The sequence below is a fragment of the Trichechus manatus genome, unplaced genomic scaffold (assembly GCF_000243295.1).
Source record: "Trichechus manatus latirostris isolate Lorelei unplaced genomic scaffold, TriManLat1.0 scaffold00016, whole genome shotgun sequence".
Taxonomy (NCBI): Eukaryota; Metazoa; Chordata; class Mammalia; order Sirenia; family Trichechidae; genus Trichechus; species Trichechus manatus.
The window spans coordinates 5,176,653-5,200,476 of NW_004443952.1; the positions used below are offsets into that span (position 1 = coordinate 5,176,653).

General features: G+C 45.3%; 1 protein-coding gene across 1 annotated transcript in view; it reads right to left on the bottom strand.

Moving 5' to 3' along the window:
• Nucleotides 1-23,824, bottom strand: part of PAPPA (pappalysin 1) — a 263,538-nt gene that overhangs the window by 63,073 nt on the left and 176,641 nt on the right. The window contains exons 11-13 of the mRNA XM_004372342.3: nt 4,182-4,295; nt 2,962-3,097; nt 366-579 (exon numbers count right to left, since the gene is read on the bottom strand). Coding sequence (XP_004372399.2) covers nt 366-579; nt 2,962-3,097; nt 4,182-4,295 — 464 coding nt within the window. The remainder of the gene's footprint in view (nt 1-365; nt 580-2,961; nt 3,098-4,181; nt 4,296-23,824) is intronic.

Below are 23,824 nucleotides of genomic sequence, written 5' to 3' on the forward strand. Positions count from 1 at the left end.
AAAGAGAGTAAATCCACCTATCCTCTCTTTGCTAGGATGAGGATATTGAGGCCCAGAGGGGGAAACTGATGCTCCTTGATCACCCTGCAAGCCATTATCAACTCTGAGACTCAATTCCAGGTCTAGGAGGTTCTCTTTCCACCACATATCCCTGCTTCCCTCTCTGACTCCTGAACTCTGGAGACTTGTGGACTTCTAAGCCCAAAAGGAGAGCCAGCCAGAGACAGGAGGATGGAGAAGCGAGAAACACACAACTTTTTACAGCGACACAAATGGCTACCCAGCTTCAGATTTGCACCGTCTCCACTTGGCTACGAAATGGCCCAGCACAAGGAGGCCCCGGGTCCCAGATGGGGAAGCCTTACCTCTGCTCAGCAGGGCTGTAGGTCTCCCCTCTCTGGCAGCTGCTCAGGATGACAGGGTCAAAGTTGTCGAAGGAGCGGAGGGCCACCCCCGAGATGGCGACCAGAGGCGAGCTGAAGCTCACACGCACCGCCTGGCTGTGGTAGAAGGGCTTGCTGAGGTCATGGACCACAGGGATAATCAGGGGATTGTTCCTGCAGCTCAAGACATGGAGGCCTGTCAGGAGAGACAGAGGGGCCGAGGGGCCAGGCTCATTACTCAAGGCCAGTCACGCCCTCCCCAACGGGCCCTTCCCGAAGCCCCCAGACCCTTTCATGTTACTGCACAAAAGCACCATTGGGGTGGCCAGTGGGGATTTTGACTTTGATTGAAAGTTTCTTTGTCTGGCTTTTTTTCTTGGTTCCAAATCTCTCCAATCCCCCTGCCTCCCTGCCCCCAAAGCTTTCCCTTCACCTAGTGCCCACCGCCCCTCTCCCTCCCACAAATGGCCACCCCTCAGCCAAGCACGGCTGTCCCTCACCTCCCGCATTGGGGCTTGAGGGTCTGAGTTGCTAGTTTCCAGGCTGTCTGCCTGGTCAGTCATCAACAAGACGGAAATAATTCACAGCAACAGGCCCTTCGCAGGGCAGAAAGTCTGCTTGCATCTGTGAGTCTCTCAGCAACCCTATAACGATGTAAGGACCCCTATGCTCAGTCTACAGAGAAGAGACTGAGAATTACGGGCAGGAAGGGGCTTTCTCAGACAGATGTAGGCTGACAGTACAAAGTGGAAGCAGAATCTAAGCTGGCCTCACTCAAAAGCCCAAAATTCACCCTAGTACGGGCAACAGGTTCCTAGACTCCGAGAAAGAAGGGAGAGAGGAAGGGAGAAAACGCATATCGAGTAGAGGGAGAGGGGAGGACACAAAGTGGTGGGATGGAGTTAGCACAAAGGACACCAACTTTGGTGGTCGGTGGACCTCAGTTCAAATCCTGATTCAGCCACTTACTAATGATATAACTCCCAGAAAGCCCAGAAAACTCAGTTTCTGCACCTAAAAAAAGGAATCATCCTAACCAGGTACTGGCAAATTGGCACTTGTGAAAGCATGAAGCTCAGAGGCCAGCAGGACCTTTGCTGCGCTCTGGTTTCTTAGATCTGTGAAGCCCCCAACAAGGGCACGGGGACGTTGAGGACAGGAGACACAGGCATGGTGAGGAGGGGTGACAGGGAAACACAGAAGCCTCAGGTGTCAAGCAGCAGGATCACAGGGGCTCCTGCGAAACCAGACTTTCCCCCACTCTGCTGTAAAACCTCTCCTTAGAGCCCTGTGCAATGCCAGCACAACTATGAAAACATTTGCTTCTCACTTAGGGAAACTTCCCAGGAATCCAGATAAGTCCAGAGGGATTTTCTTTCTCTTCTTTATTAATATGTTCCCCCTTGCCTTTAAAACTAAATAAATAAATAAACATAAAAACAAAACAGAACAAAAAACTCCTGCTTGCTCCCTTGGCTTCTACCTGACCCTGAAATGACCTCTTGCCGGCTTGCTTCCTGTGGCCTTTGAAATGAGCTCTCGGTGGAATGGTGTGGCCACAGCTCTGAAGCCCAGGCAGGCCACGTTGAGAAAGCTGGGGCCTCAAGGGCAGTGCTGGCCTGCAATTCCAAACACCCGGAATGGCTGACCAGAGCATTTCAGGGCATATTGGCAATGGAAGGGAGAATGGGGATTTCTTCATGCTAGGTCCTGAGGTCACAACATTATCAAATAATATCTCATTTCAATCTCACGCCACCTGCGCAGCGGGCATCCCTGTCCCCATTGCACATATAAGGAAAGCGAAGCTCCAAGTGAGGTATCGGGGAAAACGCTCACGTTCTTATAGTGAGTGAGTGTCGGAGACGGGATTCAAATCTCAGCAGTCAGCCTCAGAGTATAGACACTTTCTTCTGTACCACGGTGCATGTGGACATGCAGATGGATGGTGCAGGTGCTAACTCTGGCCCTTGTCCCTCCACTTGGCCTGTTCTCAGGGCAGCTTCTCAATAAGTAGGAACTGACCTCTCATCTGCCTTCCAACTCCTGGCACTAGGCTTTTCTTATTGCTACTTGCACTCTGAACTTCCCTGGAGGTTGTGCAGGAGACACAGTTGCTGCTTTGGGGGCATTCACAGGCACCTCTGGGTAGAGGGTGAAGAGCAAGGGGTTATGATTCCCAAAACCTGGCCGCTCTGTCCCGACTTGCCATGTGCCCTGAGGTCTCTCAATTCCTCCCTTTGGATCTCATTGTGTTGATCCTTATGATGGCAAAATGGCCCCTGCTTGGTCTCCTTCCCAGGGTCTTTTGGGGATCATATGGAATGCCTGAGGTTAAAGGTGTCTGGCAGAATAAGCTTTGACATGAAGGGGTCTCTGGCCCCCTTATCTGCCAGATCCAGACTTCTCTGGCTACACCACCACATTCCTATCTGAGGACAATCAGAATGCCAAACAGAGAAGCAAGAAAGAGAAAAGGGGAGAAAAGAATTCATTCTAAGCTGATCCTCTCAACCTCCCATGAGACAGACATAGAAGCAGGTACCAGAGAAAGCCAAGCCCAAAACAACATTCCTACCTAGGTCGTGGCTTTGATTTTTGGTATCAAGCAGCTGGATGCTGATAGTCTCCTGCTTTTGGTCCCCATAATATGTCCCATCGGTCACCAGGTGGACAATGACAGCTGCAGCAACCATTGGCTGAGAAAAATATGCCTGAAACGCAGAAGACACAGGAGGCTCACTTGTGTGCCCAGTCACGTGGGGGGCTCTTCAGGGGCCCAACGTGGGAAGAGGGAGGCAATAAGACCTAACAGTTAAGAGCACAGACTCAGAGGTCAGAAATCTTATTCCAGTCTTGGCTCTGCCCCTTCCTAACTGTGTGACATTGAGTAGGTGGATGCCTCTCTGGGCATAAATTCCCTCATCTCCAAATACTGGATAAAAATAGCTCTATCACAGGATCGTTGTAAGGCTATAGTAAGACAGTGGGAGTAAAGTGTCTGCTACAGGGCCTGACACATGCTAAAACCACAGTAAATGGTACTTATTATTATTTATCACTTCTCCATGCTAGTCTCTATATTGGACACCAAGTAAAAGAAGTCATGGCCTTTGCATTTCTGGGCACTGCGGAGTTCAAAGTAGATCAGAGACACACAAATCAAAATTCAAAACAATCCACAATCTTCAGTCAGGAAGATGGATCCAGAGACAGCTATGTAATGCCATGGGATAAGTGCCCATATGACAAGCAGATGATCCAACATGCATAAGACTAGAGGGAGAAACTAATCACTTGTCTCTATAGAGCCACTTGCTGGCGAGTGGATTCTGACTTCTGGCAACCCTAAGTGTGTCAGTGTAGAACTGTGCTCCACAGGGTTCTCAATGACTGTGATCCTTCAGAAGTAGACTGTCAGGGCTTTCTTCCAACGTGCCTCTGGGTGGATTCAAACCTACTAACTTTTTGGTTAGTAGCTGAATATTTAACAGTTTGTGCCACTCATGGACTCCATAGAAATCAGTAAAAACTTCAAGGAGGATAAGACAATTTTAAAAGATCTAGAGCAATGAATAGGAGGTTCCGGGTATACAAAAGGCATCAAAACTTTTTGCCAAATTGAGAGGGAGTGGATACCAAAGATCAGGAAGCATCCTACTGCTAAATTTTTTGTTCCCTGTCCTTACAACTAACACCCTAGGTAGGCCGACAAACTATCTTGAGAAAGGGTCATGGAAGTCAGTGCTTTCTAGGGCCACTGCCAGAGATCCCAAGGCTCTCAGAGCATTGGCTTACCCGGAGCCAGAACGTGGTCTGAGCCAGCTGGGAGTATGGGTAGCTGATGGTGCAAGGGTACCAGGCATACTGGGAAATGCCTTCGCTGAGATCTATCACCTTGGTTCGACATACCTGGAAATAGATAAAGACAAAAAATGTGTTGGAGGATCTCAGAAGTTCAATTAAATTCATTTTGACAAACGCTCACTATCCACCTATTTTGTTCTTGACACCACAAGAGGATACAGGGATAAACCGAAGTACGCATTCTAATGTAGAACAGGTAATCCTGAATGCTGTTAGGAAAGAGTAAATAAAATATTTTGGTGGTAGGGGTGACAGAGAGAAATTCTACAGGGGACAAACCCTGGAGAAGTTGGCATCTGAGTTGGGCCTGGAAGAATAGGGTGAAGATGGGGGAAAAGCATTGCAGGCAGAGGGAACAGAAGCAAAGGCCCAGAGGAAAGCAGAAACCTAGGCTGGTTAGGTTGTGTTAAATTGCCTAGGATTATCAGAGCTTAGGGAATGTGGCAGAAAAGGTGATTTGAAGGGCTGGCTCTCACAGACTCTTGAATGCCAAGCCTACCGGTGTGGGACAAATCTGTAAATTGTGCTCAGGGCTATATTCTCGATAAAGCGGAGGCTATGAAAATGTAAGCATTGGTTTCCCCGTCACCAGAGAAAATCAGTTCCGTCTCTTCATATTTACGTACTTAGATATATATAAACATTTATTCTCAATGGTAGATATACCAACAGGTATTAAAAGAAACAGGACACGTGTACACAAGCAGAATTCTTCAAACTTCAGAGTTTGTTGCATATCCACGTCATTTCATTCATTGGTTCGTTCATTCATTCAAATAATATTTATTGAGTATCTACATTTGCCAAGCACTCTGGGGCTATATGGTGGACAAGGCAAGATGTTAAGGAGCTTACTGTCAGCAGTGTGTGCAGATGTTAATCAAGTAATCACATATGCATATCTAATTGTAAACTGAGAAAAGAGCTGTCATGGAAAAGAACAGGAACGGCTGAGTTGTTTTTCAGATTGGTCAGAACAGTGGCATAAGTTTGGCTCAAATTAGTGCTTTCCCTCTGATCCCTAACGTGGCTCCTCTCTCAAAACTTTCCTGTAAATTTGGGTCAAATCTCTGGATCTCAGTCTACTCATCTGAAGAGTGAGACTGACCTGGAGAGCTCTAAGGACCTTTCAAACAAGAGTGGGGGTGATGGGGGAGGCAATAATCTAATCCCACCCAAACTAAACAAAACATACACGTCCAGACTAAAATCTACAGGATTAGGTTGTATCTTGAGTCAATCTCTTCTGAGATATAAAAGAGAGAATCAAGCACAGAGGAAATAGACCTCATGCCACCAAGAATGAAGAACCAGGAGGGGAGTGTGTCCCTTGGACCGGAGGTTCCTGTGCCAAGAAGCTTCTAGACCGGGGAAAGATTGATGACAAGGATCTTCCCCCAGAGCCAACAGAGAGAAAGTCTTCCCCTGGAGCTGGCACCCTGAACTTGAACTTCTAGCCTCCTGAACTGTGAGAGAAGAAATTTCTCATTGTTAAAGCCATCCACCTGTGGTATTTCTGTTATAGCAGCACTAAATAACTAAGACAACATGGCTCAGAAAAACAAAAAGAAAAAGAAAGCAAGTAAAGAAAAGTTCACTGGACACAGGATGCATATAGAACTATTAGGAAAACCCCACTTTTAGATTTTTGGGTTCATCTAAATAGTCTCATCATTACTACTAATATCTTTAATAAGAAATACATGCTATAAAAATGAACTAAAAAAAACACATCCACATAAAAAAGAAAGAGAGAGAGAAAGGAAGGAAAGAAGAAGGAGGGAAGGAAGAAAGGAAGATAGAGTGATTATACAGTATACAAGAATCAAGAATGCCCACTCCAGTGATATCTATGGTAGCAAAAGATGGGGATTGTCCACATGTTCATATGTTGGGGAGAAATGCATAGAATATGAAATATTCAAATGATAGAATTCTATAGAGTAAATTAAGGGGAATGAACTAGAGTCACATCCAGGGAATATACTAAAAATATTTAACAATTGGTTCAGTATGGGCCCTGGCCAATCAAAATGGAAGCCCTGCTGGTGAATTTATAGAGATCAGCATAGAAAAATCTCAAAAACATAACATTGAGTGGGGGAAAAAACAAGTTGCAAATAGACAAGTTGAGTATGATGCTATTTATAAAAATCATACAAAGCAAAACTATACATTGCACAGGGATTTGAATGTAAAAGAATTAAAAATGGAGTGGAAAAGTAAATACATTAGGGGTAGCGGTTGTCTCTGGGTGAAAGGAAGGGGAATGGTATGCAGGAGTAGGGAGAAGACGGGATTTCAGCCTCACCTGCAGTGCGTTATTTGTCTTACAAAAATAGACTTGGGGCAAATACGACAATTTGTTTACATTATTCCATGTAATTTTATGAAATAAAAAAACAAAGGAACAAAAAACTCCAAAGCATTGGCTTGGAAAGCCATTAAAAATAGACCTGAAACTATCAGCACCAAATCTCCTAAAGATGTGCTCCTAAATGGTGGGCTCCAATGAACTGATCTAGACCTGAACCTTCTGTGACAGCCAACTCCTCTTGCCCTTGGCATCACCAAGGGCTCCTTTTAACATGCCGAGTGTCTCATCTATAAATTTTCAGTGATTCAAATATCCCACTCTCCATCACTTCCTTGGATGATTCTGGCTTCTAGGAGCTATTGGAAAGCATAAAGTCTCAGTCTTCTTTACAATAGTAAGGCCCTAACAAAAGTCAAGCTAAAACACACAGCTGCATTATGATCTAGAACTTTCAACACCAATGCTTTATTTAAAATAAACTTTTTTTTTAAATTTTGGAGTAATTTTATATTTACAGAAAAGTTGCAAAGATAATACACAGAGTTCCTGTATGCCCTTCACCCAGTTTCCGCTAATGTTCACATCTTCATCAATTCATTTTTGAAACCTCAAATAGAGGAAGATTAGTTGCTTAGCCAGCTTTGGAGAATCACAAGTTGCCACCCAGTAAGTTCTGCAATGGTGAATGGCTTTGGATTAAGGAGACCTGGTTCTGGGCCAAGTTCATTGAAAACTTGATGTGTAATCATGGACTAGTTAGCTCACCTCTTTGGATCTTAGTTTATCTTTAACATTTGAATGTTGGAGGAGATCATAGGTTTTCAAAATGTCCTCTATGGATTCCTAAGGTTTCTCAGAGGTGTCAGCCTGGTCACCAGGATGTTGAAAAGGTCTGCTTAGTTTCCTCTCTACTCTTTCAACCTGAGCCTCCACTCATCTGTTTTTTATCTTGAATTGCTTTGTAATATTTTATCTAAAAAAAGAGCTTTACTGCTTTCAAGTATGGTGCAAATGGTTAAGTGCTCAGCTACTACCAAAAGGTTGGTGGTTTGAATCCACCCAGAGGCACCTAGGAAGAGAGGCCTGGTGATCTACTTCCAAAAGAAAACCCTATGGAGCACAGTTCTATTCTTAAACACTTGGGGTCACCATGAGTCATGATGACTGATTCAATGGCAACTAGTGGTCACTTCTTTCAAAACATTGAAAAATATAGAAACTTGATTATTGCCAAAGTTCCCCTCACTCCAGCCCTAGGAAACAGTGGGTCCCAGGAATAAGGTATTAGTTCCCTCAATATCAAAGGTAACTTCTTAAGGAGAATAAGGTGCCAAGAATCAACCATCCCATTGGCCAGGAGTTAGGTAATGGTTGCAGTTATTCAACTCTCTAGCAGCCTCACACAGAGGCGACTACAGGTAAAATATAAAATAAAATAAGAAACCAAACCCACTGCCATCGAGTCGATTCCGACTCATAGTGACCCTGCAGGGCAGAGCAGAACTGCCCTATAGGGTTTCCAAGGCTGTAAATGCTTATGGAAGCAAACTGCCACATCCTTCTCCCGAGGAGCAGCTGGTAAGTTCAAGCCGCCAACCTTTCAGTTAGTAGCTAAGCACTTAACCACTGCGCCACCAGGGCTCCCACTTTAATGGGCTGGAAGGCGTTTTCAAGTTTATTTATTTTTCTCAAAAACAACTGGGAGGGAGCTCAGGCAGACCTGCCAGTGGATTGTGTTACATTTTACAACAGTGCAAGACTTTGCATAAACTATCTATGGCATTTGAAATCCAGGCCAGCAATTCGACATGTATCATTTCGGAATTCTTTCCCCTTGTGTTCTTAGCTGCCTGTCCCTCAGCAGAGTGTAGTGGAACACATATCTGGAGTGGGGGGCTTATCTCCGCATCTGAAGCATTTATGGTCAGAGAAGTCTCCAACGCGAACAAAGCCCTCTTATTGCTTAAATACAATTTCCTCTTATCTCTTCAGCTCTATCAGCACGAGACAGGGCTCTAGAGGAACACACTCCTTATTTTATTCTTCTGTTTTCCTATTTAGTTTTGTGTTTGTTTCAGGCCGGCTGCAATCCTGACCAGGGACGGTCAAAGTAGATCAGAGAGGAACAAACAAATCCAGCTGAACCTTTGCCCAAAGCCCCATTTGATCTTAAAACCATCTATGTTCCAGGGAGGTGGGGAGAGGCTGAAGGGGAAAGGCGGAGAAACACTCACAAGCCTCCTGTTTTTATAGACATTGCATGCACTTGCTCATTCAGCACCATTTATTGAGAGTATATGGCATTCCAGGCTCCGAAGCCCTGAGAAGAAAAGGCCACTACGTTGGCCACTAAGGATAGACCCCCAAGGAGACTGATTCATGGGGATGCTTTATTTTCATCTACCCCCCCCCTTTTTTTTTTTTTTTGCACCCTCCAAAAAAGAAAATCCAACTCCACAAAGCATTACTGAGAAATATAGATTTTAATGAAATATTTTTTGGAAGACAAGAGAGTGACATTACATATCCTATGAGGACTCTGAAGGTCTCCCCCACACCACCCCAAGTTCCTCTTCATTCATCATCTCTCTTCCTTCACTTCAGTATCACTGGCTCCAGCCCATCTGACCTTCCTCATCTTGCACAATCTCTTCCTCCTTCCCAATCTGCATCTTTCTCAAGTCTCATGCAGAGCCATTCTGTTCTCCCTCATATTCTCCACCCTTGCACACACAAATTCTTCTGATAATGTGGTGGGTTCTACCCAGACCCCCATCCCCGGAGATGTCAGAAGATTGTACATTGTACTGTTACACTGGTATAAACAACACCTGGTTCTTCCCTTGACGTCCCTCACAATCTTATGAAACACATCACGGAAGCTCTAGAAACACTGGCAGCCTCTAAGCTTTGGTTTCCCCAAGAGAGATAAAGAGGGAATCCCCTATAACTGAAGCCTATTTTTCCACATTGTTTGAAAGGATACATTTTAGAGGAAATTCAGATAACATTGCTAGGCAAAGGAGCAGATGGGTTGGTTGGCAAGCACCATCACTTAGGTCCTCCCAGGGTTGGAGGAGGGATTACCCAACAGCCTCTTGATTACCTCATGGACAGAGAACTCACTTCCATACAGACAGCCCAACGGACCTTTGGATGGCTCTTCCCAACAACCAGGGGGAGATGCCTTGCTGTATTTTCTCCTACGCCTTCCTCTTAGTAGCAATGCCTGTATGCTTTTTTATTATAGAACTACAAAGTTAGAGGGAACATGAACAGATCATCTAGTGAGACAATTACCTTTGCAATGGTCCAGGCAGGGAAGAGGGGTGTCTTGACCAAGGTCACAACAGTAAGTAGGTGGAAAAACTATTGTGAAAATAAAATTGTTTCCAGCTCGCAGAACTGGTACATTTTCCTAACCTATGTCCTCTACCCTCTCGCTCCTACTTTTGTTGAATATAACCATCTCCAATGAGATTTCTCCCTCTTCCCTCAAGAAATCATGACAGAAATAGCAGACAGCAACCCCAGTGCCATGCCACTTTCTTCTCCAGGAAGCCCAGGCCTGGGTCTTTTATGGAAGCTGGGCTGGTCACTGCTTCTCACCCTCATCTCAATCCCTACAGGAACCAAAGGACAAGCAACCACTTTTCTCTGTGGCCATCAGAGGGCCTCTCAGGGTTATCACAATCCCTTTCAGTCTCCATCATCTTCAGAGATATCTATGCTTACTTCCACTACTACCCATAGGGAACAGGAGACCTGGGTTAGCTCTAGCTGTGTCACTTACTATCCGGACATCTCTCTAAGCTCCAGTTTCCCCATCTGTGGAATGCAGTGGTTGTGCTGACTGACCTCTAAGTGCCCAGGAGCTTAAAGACACCCACAATAATAATATTTACCAGGGATCTCACAGCCACAATAGCATTTAATCCTCACAATTACTCTACAAGGTTGGAGTCATTATCTCATTTTCCAGGTAAGGAAAATGAGGTGCAGAGGTCTTAAATAACTCTTTTAAGGTCATATATGCAGTTGACTATCATAGCCAGTAGTTGGATTCTTTCTGATTTCATGTTCTGTGCACTCAATTCTGATGCAACCTTGGCTTGGCCCAAGCCTCAGCTTCCTCTGAAAAACATGGGGGCATTGGTTACTGCTCTCTGCCTCTAGTCCCTCCACACTCACTCCCTGCTCCAAATGGTCTTTATAATTAGTTTTCCAAAGTGGAAAACTAATCATATCACCCTGCTACTTATCAACCTCTCCACGACTCCCCAAGACCCACAGGATAGTAAGTTTCTTAGACACGACTTATGAAGGCCTTTAAGTACTGATTTGAGCCACTCTTCCACCTTCATTTCCAGCCACTCCCCACCCCCCGGCAGGCAGGCTTCCATACGTGTATACAGTGGTGCTCCCTTCTCCCTGGATGACTTTCTTACATGCCAGGGACTCCCCACCCCCAACGATGCTTGTGCCCAGACTGCCACCCCCCTTGTACTGACCTTTCCATTGCCCATTTTGTGAAATAGTGCACACACTTCAAAGCAAGTCTCAAATATCACCCCTCCTCTGAAAGCCTTTGGTCACCCCCAAGGCAGAATTAATTGCTCTTTCTTACGTGTCCATATAGTTCTTTATATATACCTCGGTTACAGCACTTGTCAAGTTGGATTATAGTTGTTTTGAGTCCAGTCTTGCCCCTTTAAACTCTAAAGATTTCCAAGGTAAGAATCATGTCTGATTTATCCTCCAATGAATCCCAGCAAATTGCCCAGCACACAAGACATAGTAGGTGCCCAATGAATAATAATAATGATAATATCATTACAACAGCAACATATACCAAGTTCCTATTCTAGGCAGGGTTGTAAGGACTCTGTATGTACTAAATCATGCAATACTCACAATAATTCTGTGAAGTAGGTACTATTATTATAGCCATTTTACAGATAAGGAAATTGAGGCCCATAACTTGCCAAAGGTCACATAACTAGTTAGTGGTCATACTAGGATTTAAACCCTAGCAAACTCAGTCGACATTTTTAACCATAGACGCTAACCTGAAAAGGGCCTGCTTACATATCTTTTGGGGTTGTTATGAAAATCTAACAAGAGAATGGATGTATCTAAGGCAGATGAATCTTAAATCCCAGACACCTGAAGGACAGACTTGCGATTTCTCCTTGCTGCCTTCTCCTGGGGCTCCTGAAATAGAAGCTGCTCCAGCAGCCCAAATAGTTCCTTATAGGTCTGTTCTGGGATGGGCGATGTGGTGGAAAGAGCCCTAGATTCTGAGACAAGGGACCTGCCTCCTAGAACTGACTCAATTTCTCACTTTCTCTGCCTTCACCCTTCCCATCTGTAAAAGGATAGAGTAAGCTGAATTAATCTGCAAGGAGCTTTTCAGCTCTAACACTCTGCCAGCCTTTGATTTCCAGCCTCTTCCTAATGAACACTGCTTAAGAGAGTGTTGATTCTGAAATGAAGCGTAAAACAAGCAAAGAAACAAACAAAATCGCACTATGCTCCAGATGCACATCCTGCTGATCTCTGAGACTCATGGATCTCATTTCTCTGATAATTTGAGGCCAACGGCTAATTTTATAGCCACCTTTTCTGGCTAAGACAACCAAAGTTGTCTCCAGTCATTCCAGCAACTGTTTAATTTTTTTTTTTTTAATTTTATTTTTGTGCCTGCAATTGAAGGCTGCAAAAAGCTGGGGGGAAGTTCATCCCCAAGAGATTTGAGATCATTAGATGTCTGAGCTGGGAGGGTCTTCAGAGATCATGATTCCAACCATCATGCTTTCTAGATGGGGAAACAGAGGCCCAGCCGGGAGAGGAAAGACTGGCTCAGCAGCACACACCGAGCTCCTCTGTGATGAGCTGGATGCCTGGTGGTGACTGTGGGTGACTTCAGGACCCCAGTACTCTGTGGCTCCAGGACTTGGGGACTCTTGTCCACTCGATGCACTGCCAGTCACTACATCCAGCACCCGCCTCCATACCCCATCCTTTGCAGAAGACTGCTTTCAATTAGAGGAGTTAACGATGTCTTGCTTTCAAAGGGTTTTTAAAAATCCAGTTTATCTTCTACCCACACACGATGTACACAAAGGCGGGGAGATGGAGGGACAACAGGCGGAGTGGGAGCTCTGGTATTTTCCCACACAGAGGAGATGCCATGAGGTTTCTATTGAGTTTCCTTTTTACTGATTTACATGCCCTTTTGTCAATCACTGGAGGGAGGAAGTGCTCATCAAACCTGCAGCCCATCCTCTCCAATTTCCTCTTTCCACCCAAAGGGACCTTGGAATAGACCACATAGAAAAAGAGCAAAGGGAACAGAGTGTGTGTATGTGTGGGAGGGTGTACACTCATAAATGTGTAAGGGCACATGTGCATGCATGCACACACACACCCCCTAGACAATGTTTCCCAATATTTCTACTTAAGCCACATTTTAACCTCAGGCTTGCAGGTCCAATGCCAAGTTACTTCCCTAGGAATTGCAAAGCTGCAAGTGGGGCAGAAGTTGGTCCCTTGATGTGAATCACTAAGATCTGGGGCTGTGAAGTCTGCAGAAGGGAAAGTCAGCTAGGAGACAGCATATCAAGTTGTGACTATACAAGGCCTCCAGAACACCGGGACATGGAGTGGCCCAGGTGAAAGAAAAGCTGCCTTTGTAAAGTCTGCTTTGCTGTTCCTTATCAGAACGTTGTCTCCCTTCTCAGTGCTCCCACAGGGAGGGAACAGGAACCGACTCATACAGAAGGCCTACCAGCACAGGGTGTTGCCCATACATTACCTAATTTCAGCCTCATAATAACCCTGAGAAACAAGCATTTTTGTTCCCATTTTAGCGATAAGGACTCTGAGGTTTAGAAGGTACTGGTCACCCTGCCAAGGCCACCGTGCTGTTGAGTGGCAGAGCTGAGGAGGAGTCAGATCCAAGCTGGGCTGACTCAAAGTCCACTTTCTTCCCGACCCGGGGCTTAGTCTCCCAGTAATGCTTGGCCCACATCCTTTGTGTAATACACACTCGAATTGTGGTTTCTTGCCTATCTGTCTGCCTCTCTGTGTACGGGCCTTGAGGACAGTGACTGGGTCTGATTTATCTCTTCTTTTCATCGGTGTCTAACGCAGGTCACCGGATGGGGCTCACAGAATGCTGCCTATGTTGAACTGAGTGGCTTTTCCAAGGCTATATGTGCGGGTCAATGGTGACGCATTTGACCTAGAAGCCCAGGCCTCCATAGGGCAAGGTCATTGTGTAGAGATGATAACAATGGAGGGATGCAGGGAAAGCACAAGGAGACCCAGGATCGATTCTCAAGCACTGGAAGGTGCTGTATCACCCGAGGCCCACACAGAGTTGGTATGCAATAAATGTGCTGAGGTAAAAATAGCTGGTACTCATAGCTATTTCTTTCATTAGTTTAATACACTCCAGAACACATTTGACTCCATTATTTCATCTAATCCTTAAAACCACTCTGTGAGAAATGTATTAGTATTACCCCCATTTCCCAGATGAGAAACTGAGGCTGATGGCTAACAAGAAGTACAATAGCCTTGAGGCCACTGGACCAGCAGAGGCAAACACATGGCATCAGTGCCACCATTCCCCCATCCCTTGCCCAGGACAGATATCATTAATTAAATAGTGCATCCTTTTGCTCTGATCGTAGACCTCTGAATCCTTCTCAACAAAACCCTGCAGGGAGCCACTCACAATAGGTTAGCATTAGCCTAAGAGATGAAACCCATATGCAATCCTTGAGCTTGGCTGTTAGCTCCTAGCTCCTAGGATGGGTGTTGCCTGCTAAATCTCCAGTACCAAAAGCAGAGGAAAGCCCAAAGCAGGCACTAAGCAAATATTAATTGAATAAAATATGAGCTAACAACAACTACAGAAAACACTACAGCTCCTCAGTCTCTCTAACAAGTGCTTTACATGCATTGTCTCATCTAGTGCATGTAATGAACAAATGCAACCCAAATGTTCCAACTCCTAGTCCAGGACTCCTCCCACTGCCTCCAATGGGTACTACTCAGGAGTACTACTGTAGATCTCCCCTACCTGGATTCTTCCTCTCCCCCCGCCCCACCCCTCTCCTACACTGCCCATCCCTGCCCCCTCTTACGGCCTTTAGTCCAAACTCACCCATGAACATAGAAAACTCTAAGGGCTACAGAGGGTTAATAGATATACAAGACACACACACACACACACACACACACACACCCCTCCAATCCCCTCCTCCAACCTCCATTTTACACACACGTAATAGCAATGGGGGCGGGGGGTGGGGTGGGGAGGATGAAGAAGAAGAGAGGGGGAAAAAAAGCCAGGTTTTCTTTTTACCGACCATTAGAAACAATTATCACTTTCCCCAGGCCTCCAGAGCAGCTTTCCCCTTTGATGCCTGCCTTAAAGGAACAGAGGGGAGGGGGAGGGGCAGATTGTCTTTCTTTCAATTTCAGGGTTTATTATTTGGCATGGTCAGACAATCAAGCAAAGAAGCGTTTCCTGTGCTGGGTGGGTGTTCAGAAGATGCCTCCTCCCTCCTTGGCAGAGCTCTAGAAATAGCAGAAGACCTCAGGGCCTCAACCCAGGAGACACTTCCAGATAAGATAACTTGGCAAGGGATGCCCTCCAGCTTTGGGGCTCAGCTTTGGGGTGATTAGCACCTCATTGCCCTCGAGGTCTGTCCCTAACTCATTAGGCACTCTACACTCCTTAAGGCTCTAATATCCTGCAGGCGGGTCTGAAGCCTGTAATTTGGGGTGCAGAACCCCTGACTTGATCAAATGTTCAGGGAGCCAAAGCCTAGGTTTTCAACTGGAAGGGACCATAAAAATCACATAAGACATCATTGTTCCATAGTACACTAACCTTTCTACATGAGGGGAAACTAACTTTCTTAGAGGAGAAATAGTTTAGTATCATAGAATTCTAAAGCTGGACAAGATCTTGGGTACTGCTCATTCAATTGCTTAATTTTACTGATGAAGGCAGTAAATAAACGGAATGTCTCAACATTCTTCTAATGGAAAGGCTTATGCTAGAGGCCAGAGAAAGCATCAATGAAAGGTGGTGAAGCTGAAGTGTTTTCTTGCCGTCATTAACTGACCAGCTACTATGTCCCAGGTACGGAATCCTGACATTCCTATAAAGCAGGTTTCACCATCCTTCTCCTCACTTGCTGTACAGATGAAGAGCCTACAGTTCAGAAGGGATAATAGCCTGCCAAGGCCATGCCCCTCAGAAGTGGCCAAGTCTAGGTCTGCACCTGGTCTGTGTCATTCCAGAACCTACCTTCTATTCCTAATCCATTCTACAGATGAGGAAAATAAGGCCCACACAGTGTAAATGAGGATCATACTGAGGATGGTGGTCAGAATGGGATGATGATAGACATCCAGATACTTTTACCTCCATTAACTCCATCCTTAGGTCATTATGAAGGGAAGACTCTTGTCCCCATTTTTAGATGTGGAAACTGAGGCCAAAGGAGAAGAAGTAATAATCACCATAGCAGTGGTAGTAATAATTAAAATAATGACATTGGTCATCAACTGACATTGTATGAAATGGTAGTTCTTGCAACTCCACTCTGCAGGGTAGGCACTATCTCCCCATTTTACAGACAACAGCGCCAGGCATCAGGCTGAGCCTATGCCTTGAACCCCAGACAACTGCTTTAAGGAGGCAAAGGGGGTGGGGAGTGGCCAGGCTCCTTGAGCTAGTAAATCCTCTAACAAGGGAGAGTGATTAGTGTCGGATGTGGCGGTCGGCTTTTGTGCTGTTGACAACTGCTCCCTTTAAAGGCCTAGCTAGGGCTCATTTCACACGGGCCCTCCGCAGGCCTGCTCCCCATCTCCGTAATTATGCCATTCACTAGTCACCCAGGCCCGCCTCTGAACTCCTGACCCAGCACTGAAAGACTTGGGATCTCATTACTAATCTCTTAAGCCACCTAGTCCTCCGAAAGACATCCATTTAAGTTGGAGGCCAAGGCTTTGGGAGTGGGGGCCAGGGAGAGGGAAACTCTAGCATAGGGACTTCACATAACATGGCCATTTCCCCTTCTGGCTCTGGTGGCCCAAATCCAGGGCATCCTGTGTGGCTGTCCAGCTCTGTGCAGGGCAGGCCTTGCTGAGGGTCGGTGGCTCAGCTTGGAGACGACAAGCAGACCTCGTACGTGCAGGACATCTGGGCCCAACTGTTTGTAATTTCTGGGGTGCGGGTGGGGCATGAGGCCTGTGTTTGTTTTAATTATTATTATTGTTGTTGAAAAGGGAGGGAAAAAAATGAGCAGAAACTGCTAACATCTGGAGGCTGCTGTCCAGCTTACGTAATCCCCCGTAGCGGAGGAGGAGCACGGGATCCCCAGCCAGATGGTCCGTGGGTGACTTAATGGCACATGTGCCTCCTCTAGGAGTAAGATGCTGACTGTGTTAAGAGTGGGATGCGGGGCCTTCTTGAAATTCTTAAGGGGTGAGAGGCAGAGGTTTGGGAGCTTCCAGAGGTCTATTTTCTTTTAGAAGAATCAGCTTTTCTTCCAGTCAAAGTTCATATTTTCTCTTATATTTTTTCCTCATGCATACACTCGTTCATTCATTCATTCAATACACATTTACTTAGTACTTCTTATGTATTACGTTCCTTATTTCCATGGTCTACATGAGGGAAACGGGTCCCAGAGAAAAAAGCAATAATAATAAAATCCCTTCTCCTAAATAGCTCCCAGTTCCAGGGGGCAAGAGGATGAACAATAAAGTAAGCAAAGACTCAGGACAAAGTGGTAAGTTCTGTGTTCGAGGCACGCACAGGCTGAGGGGGGGCATGCAGAAGGAAGCGATGGAGGCAATCTATGCCTGAGGGCCAGGTCTGAAATGCAGAATCTTAACTTCAAGTGGGCTCTGTAGAGGAAGGGCTGGAGAAGAAAAGGCCAGAGAAGGGGAAAACCTGGGCCACAGCGGAGTCATGACAAACCCCGTTTCCCAGATGATGTCAACAGCAGAAGCATGAAGGATAAAGTTCGGGATGCTGAACCTTGCTGAAAACAGTTCTGAGAACTAAGGTTTTTTTGTTTGTTTTTAAGCACGTCACTTGCTTTCTGTGTTTCCAAATCTCTTGTATTAAATTTGCACTGAAACAAGCTAATAAAATTTCATGAATTCTAGATCAGGATATAAAAGCTGTGTAAACTCTGGATCACATCAAGAGGGCATTGTTAACTTCAACTAGGATATTTACTCAACTCTAGACTGGAACACAGAGCTACTTCTAGCATTAGATAAAAATACTGAGCCATTGCCACTCCCAGATAAGTATCATGAAACATTGTAAATTTTATTTCAGAGTCTAGAGGCATTGCCAGTTACAGAGCAGTATGTTGAGCACCAGTTCTAGAACAGAACACCAAGGCATCATAATTCTAGAACAGGACATGGCAATGCTGCCTGTTCTAAATCCCAACACCCAAACACTGCCTCTTCTAGATTTAGAGTCCAAAGACTGAGGACACAAATCCAGTTAGCTTTAATCAAAAATGCTCTCACTACTGGATCTAGAGTAGAATTGAGAAACACAGTCAACTCTGGAGCAAAGCACTGAAATACAAATCTCCATCATTTAGCTCAGAACCACTTGGACAGAAGGAAAAGGTTTTAAGAAGCCTCTAGACCTCTTCTTGGCCATTCTCTGGGAGCCTCTGGATATTTATGGGTTAAACAGGAATGAGGTGACCACATCTAAGCTCAGTGCCTAGTCACCGAAACCCTGGGTTAGGAATAGTTGAGCAGTGGCTAATGGCAGTCTTGACCACACTGGCCTATTCGAGAAAGGTTAGAGAAGTGATTTTTCACTTAAAAACATCTGTGTGTTGAAATAACAAAAGTTTCTCATGTTCACAAAACTAGGAGTTTCCAGGTTTTTTTTTTTTTTTCCTTTTTTGTTGTTCTTCTCTCTCCCCTTCCTTCTGTTCTGCAGCCTTCCTAATTAGGAGCTGTGTATTCCGAGTTGTGTCCAAGAGTAAGTGCCAGTCACATGACCTGCAGGGAGCCTCCCCCCGCCAACTAGATGCCAAGACCATCATGGAGGGCATACTCCCTAGGTTCTGCTGTCAGTGACGCCCTGGCCTTGGTGAGTAAGGCCCGGAAGCTACTGCATGATTGACTGGCAGCCAGGGCTGCCTCAAGCTTGGTTTCTCCAGGAGGAGGCTCCAAAGGATGAAGTGCACTGACATACGTAAGGCTCATGAGGCCATGAATTGCTCATGGTTTTAACAAGGTTGGGTGTCCTGTTGATCTTCCAGCTCAAACAAGTGCTCCTGTTCTTAAGGATACGGGTGACATTTCTCTTTGGTCTGCCTTTCCAGATTCCAGAGGTTGGAATAGGGATCATGGTGTGCAAATGGAAGACTTTGCCCACCAGATGTTCAATGGAAGCTGCTGGCTTATGTGTCCATCACTCATCAGCAAATTCCTTTGAGGGACCGGGACCTTCCAGAGTGATGCTTTCCCCCAGCAGCAGACTTGGCCCAAGGCAGCACACATCTGCACAAAAGTAGGGTGTTGAAGCAGCTGTTCTGAGCAGTGGTCCCTGTGAACAACTGTGACGTGATTTGTGATCCACAATGTGAACTCCTCAACAATCCCTATACCTGCCATTTTTCTAGACCCTCCAGTGAGCAGTGGAAGTCACACGGGCTTTAAAGTCAAAGGGAGGTGGGTTGTCTCTTATCTTCTGCCATTTACCAACACAGCGTGACCTTGAACCCTTCACCAAGCCTAAATTTCTCCATCGCAAAATGGGATAAGGATACCTACTTTGTAGGATTACCGTGAGAATTAAAAGACTCCTTGCATATCCAAGTGTTTAGACACAGCCGTACACACTAAAAACATTCAATTCACATCATTCTCCTTCATCCCACCCTCCTCTTTCCTTCCTGGAACTAGACAATCCTGGGTTCACATTCTAGACTGCCCCACCACACCCCTGGGCCAACCATAGTAACTTGGATAAGTTACTTAATCTTTGTGAGGTTTAATTTACTTGTCTGTAAACAAGCGAAAGTTACGGTAGTTACCTCATAGGGTAGTTGGCAGGTTTAAATGTGCTAAAACAGTGTGCAACTCTGCACAGAGTGCCTGGCATAGAGTAATTGCCCTGATATGCAGGCTATTCACATTATTCTTACCATTATTTTCAATTATTACCAGTAGTATTATGTCATTGCTATTGCTGTTATTTATTGTTATTGTTTAGTCACTCCCTTTCCTTTTTCCCTTAATTCTACATTGCTTCATCCCTTTCCCCTCTACCTATGCTTCCCCCCTCTTTCTTTCTCTTACTCCTTCATATCCTCCTGTGCTGGACTTCTCACTGGGAGGCGTCTCTGAGAGTTAACACAATCTCAAGACAGAAAAGAAGCTCTTTGTGTTTCTATCAGTCTCGGTAGGAACCTGGTCAGAGAGACATTACTGAGACCCCAATCTTTTCCAGAATAATAGGAGGAAAAGAGATAGAGCCTTTATCCTGGGGCCCAGCTTCCAGAATCTGTTTCCTACCATCTGGGCAAAGCTGTCAGCAGAGTGATGTACGGGTTTATTCACAAGTATTTATCACATGCCTGCTATGTGCTGGGTCCTGTTCTTGGTACTAGAATTCAGGAGTGAACAAATAAAAACAACTACCACAAAGAACCACTCATATGACACAGTAGAAGGTTCCAGACAGAATGGAAGGAAAATGTAGAATAAAATTCTAATTCCTAAAAAAAGGCCAGACCTACCGGATTGATAGAGACCAGAGGAACCCTGAGACTATCGCCCTAAGATACCCTTTGAAATTGGCACTGCAGTTACTCCTGGAGGTCACCTTTCAGCCAAATAATAGATTGGCTTATAAAATAAACAGTATCACCCATGAGTAATGTGCTCCGTTAAACAATCGACTACATGAGACCAAATAGTCAACATTCACCCAAAAGCAAAGATGAGAAGGCAAGAAGGCGGAGGGAAGCAAGATCAATAGAAACAGAACAAACAGAATGGAAATAATGAGAATGCTGACACATTTTGAAAACTGTAATCAATGTCAAGGAACAATCTGTATAAAAATTGTTAAATGGAACCTAATTTGCTGTGTCAACTTTCACCTAGAACATAATAAAATATTTTTTAAAAATTAAAGGCACGTTATTGTATAAAGATATTTACTCTGCCTAACATGAGTAGATAATTGATTTCTCTGGTAATTTCAAAATGCAGTTTGGTTTAAAAATCTACTTCTGAAATTTGAGGAAGCCTTTTTTCAAGTCTGGTGAATTATAACTGAATTTAGTCTAAAAAAAAAAAAAGAGAACCCCTTGTCCTCGTGGAGCTAACATTCTGGAGGTGGAGGTCATGGAGACTTAGAGAGCAGTAAGAACATGGGGTTGGGCTCAGGATGGTCTTCCCGGACCTCTTCTTCTCATGCAAAGCCATTGCCACATTTGTAATGTGAGGAATGGACCAGGGGATTTCAGAAGGCCCTGCCCACTCTGGTCATGTATTGTATTAGCATGGGAATATAACCTGGCAACATGAAGGAAATCACTTATAGACATGGATTTGTAAATGGAATCCAATCATAAATGAGACATCACTCAGCAGATATTGTTTCCAACAGCACCATTCAAAGAATCTATAATCGTTTTCTGAGTATTCTCGCGTAGCAGACTCTGTGCTAGGCACTGGAAACACCTACAGGTCGAAGATGGAGCTCAAAACCTTATGCTTCTATCAGTCTACTTGGAACGGGAAGCTGTGGATATTGGCAAATGCAAAATAAAAGGTAGCCTGTGCTGAGGGCCACTGGACGATTCCAGAAGTGCTACGTAAGATCAGAAGGGTAAGGACTCCTTGTGGGCTGCAGTGGTCAGAGGAGGCTGTACACAAGGGGCACCACTTGAGCTAGACCATGAAGGATAGTTAAGCCTTAAAGAGGTGGAGGAGTGAATGGAGGTGTTTCTGAGCAGGAGAAATGGAAGCGCCAGGCATGGCTGGGGATAGCAAGGAGGCACACTGTGCCTGGAATGTGCATGTTGAGCAACAGGCTGTAAAGAAAGGCTGGTTCCAAATCATGGGAAGGCTTGCCTTCCATGGCTTTGGGTTTTACAGGCAATGGGAAACAAGAATTGGAAGCTTGACAGGTGACAGATCATTGAGACCAATATTTCTTGTGAATTATGGAAAACGTACTCCAAAGGTAAAAATTCGTCAAGAAGGATTTACGCAGGCTTAAAAGATTTAAGACAATGTATTGGCAAAAGATTAGTATGTCATAATCTCACTCTGGGAAAGAGAGAAATGCTGTTGAAAATCAGTTCTCGGGAGAGATGCTGTGGTATAGTGGAGCTAGACAGAGTTGGATTTACTCCTGGTTCCCCTCAAGTTGTGCGGGGGGGGGGGGACTGTGAAACTTCCTTATTTTGTGAAACTCGGATACAATTCCTACACAAGGATTTAATGCAATAACTTAATGATTATAAGGATTTAATGCAATAACTGAATTGAATGAATTTAGTTATAACTTACTATATGCCAAACACTGTTTCAAGTGCTTTATGGGTGCTATCATACTGAATCCTCACAATCACCACTTGAGTTTCCTGTTTTACAGACAAGGAGACTGAGGCCTTGTCTGAGTGATTTGCCCAGGATCTCACGGTCAGGAGCAGCACTGAGATGTGATATACTCTAGACCTGTGCTGTTCAATAGGGTAGCCCACTGTTTCCATGTGGCTATTTAAATTTAAAGTAATTAAAATTAAAAATTCAGTTCCTCAGTTGCACTAGCCATATTTCAAGTGCTCAACAGTAGCACATGACTGGACGCTAATATACTAATATATAGGGCAGTGCAGACAAGAAGATTTCCATCATCCCAGAAAGTTCTAATGGACAGAGCTGGTCTGGAGCCTGGGCTGTTGACATGGCCATGATTCTGCCTCTCCTCTGGAATGTAAACTCCTAACCATAGCTCCCAGGCATGCCAGTGTATCTCCTTCCTGGCATTGCACTGAATTAATAATCCCTTCCTGGACCCGTTGCTGCCAGGGGTTGCACTGCAGACATGGGCATCGCCAAATGGCATCCACAGTCCTGAAAGCAGTATCCTGCAGCAGGCCAGATGTCCCCCAAACCCATGCTGCCCCCAGGGGCCTCTCTCTCCCAGGATGGAGAGCAAGGCAGACATCAGCCAAGTGTTCCCTTCCACCAGATGCACATATGGGTCTAGTTTGGGAAAGGGTCCTGGGATGGGCAGAAGCCCTAGGGAAGCCTCTGTGGACTGCCCTGGCACAGAAGCATGCATCTAAGCAGGGGCGCCTCTCATGCGCCTCTCTGAGTACATGTCTCCCTGGAAAACGAACATGCACAAATGCATCCAGGACCTCCTGGTGCTTGGGTCTGGCTGCAGAATTAGGGGAGTTTTCAGAAAGCCATGGCTGGAGTGGAAGAAGGGGTAAAAGGTTCTTTTTAGTCTGATTCAACAGATAATATACCAGGTTAATTTAAAACATAAGAGTGGTGGATACAGAATGGGGGCAGGGGCCGGAAAAGCAAACACAAACAACAAACAAAAACAAAATCCTGCGCACAGCCAAACTCCAACTCCCCTCGAAACCCCGTCCTTTGGACCTGGCTTGAGAAAGTTTACTTTCAGACTTAGAGAAATGAGCATGCGGTTTTGGGGACAGAATTCAATACCGCTGGAGCAGTGAGCAGGCTCAGCAAGCTCGACTGGCTCTTGCCTCCCAAGTGCATTACAGCTTCGGAGCGTGAGCGCTGTTTACATTTTTCGCATGTTTCTTGGGTACAGAACATGAAACTAAATTACACAGCAAAGGCCATGCTGGCTGAACGCCGGTGCCCCCACTTAAAACAACAACAATAATAAAAAGGAAAATGAAAGACAGGAATGAAGAAGAGGCTTAAGGGAACCTGAGTGAATGGCAGGGATGGAAGGAAGGTGTCCCATACTGAAGCTAAGGGAGTTACGAAAAGAGGGAGTGGAGAGTAAAGACAATGAGATGGGGATGGTCCAGGCTTAGGGGAAGGGGAAGACAAAAGCCAAGGAGTTTTCCTCGATGGGCCGTGAAGTGGGTTGGCAGGGCCACACCTGCTCTCCACAAAGAACCAGGGGAAGCTGCACCAAACCACAAAGCCTTGCTGGTTTTTGGGCTTCAAG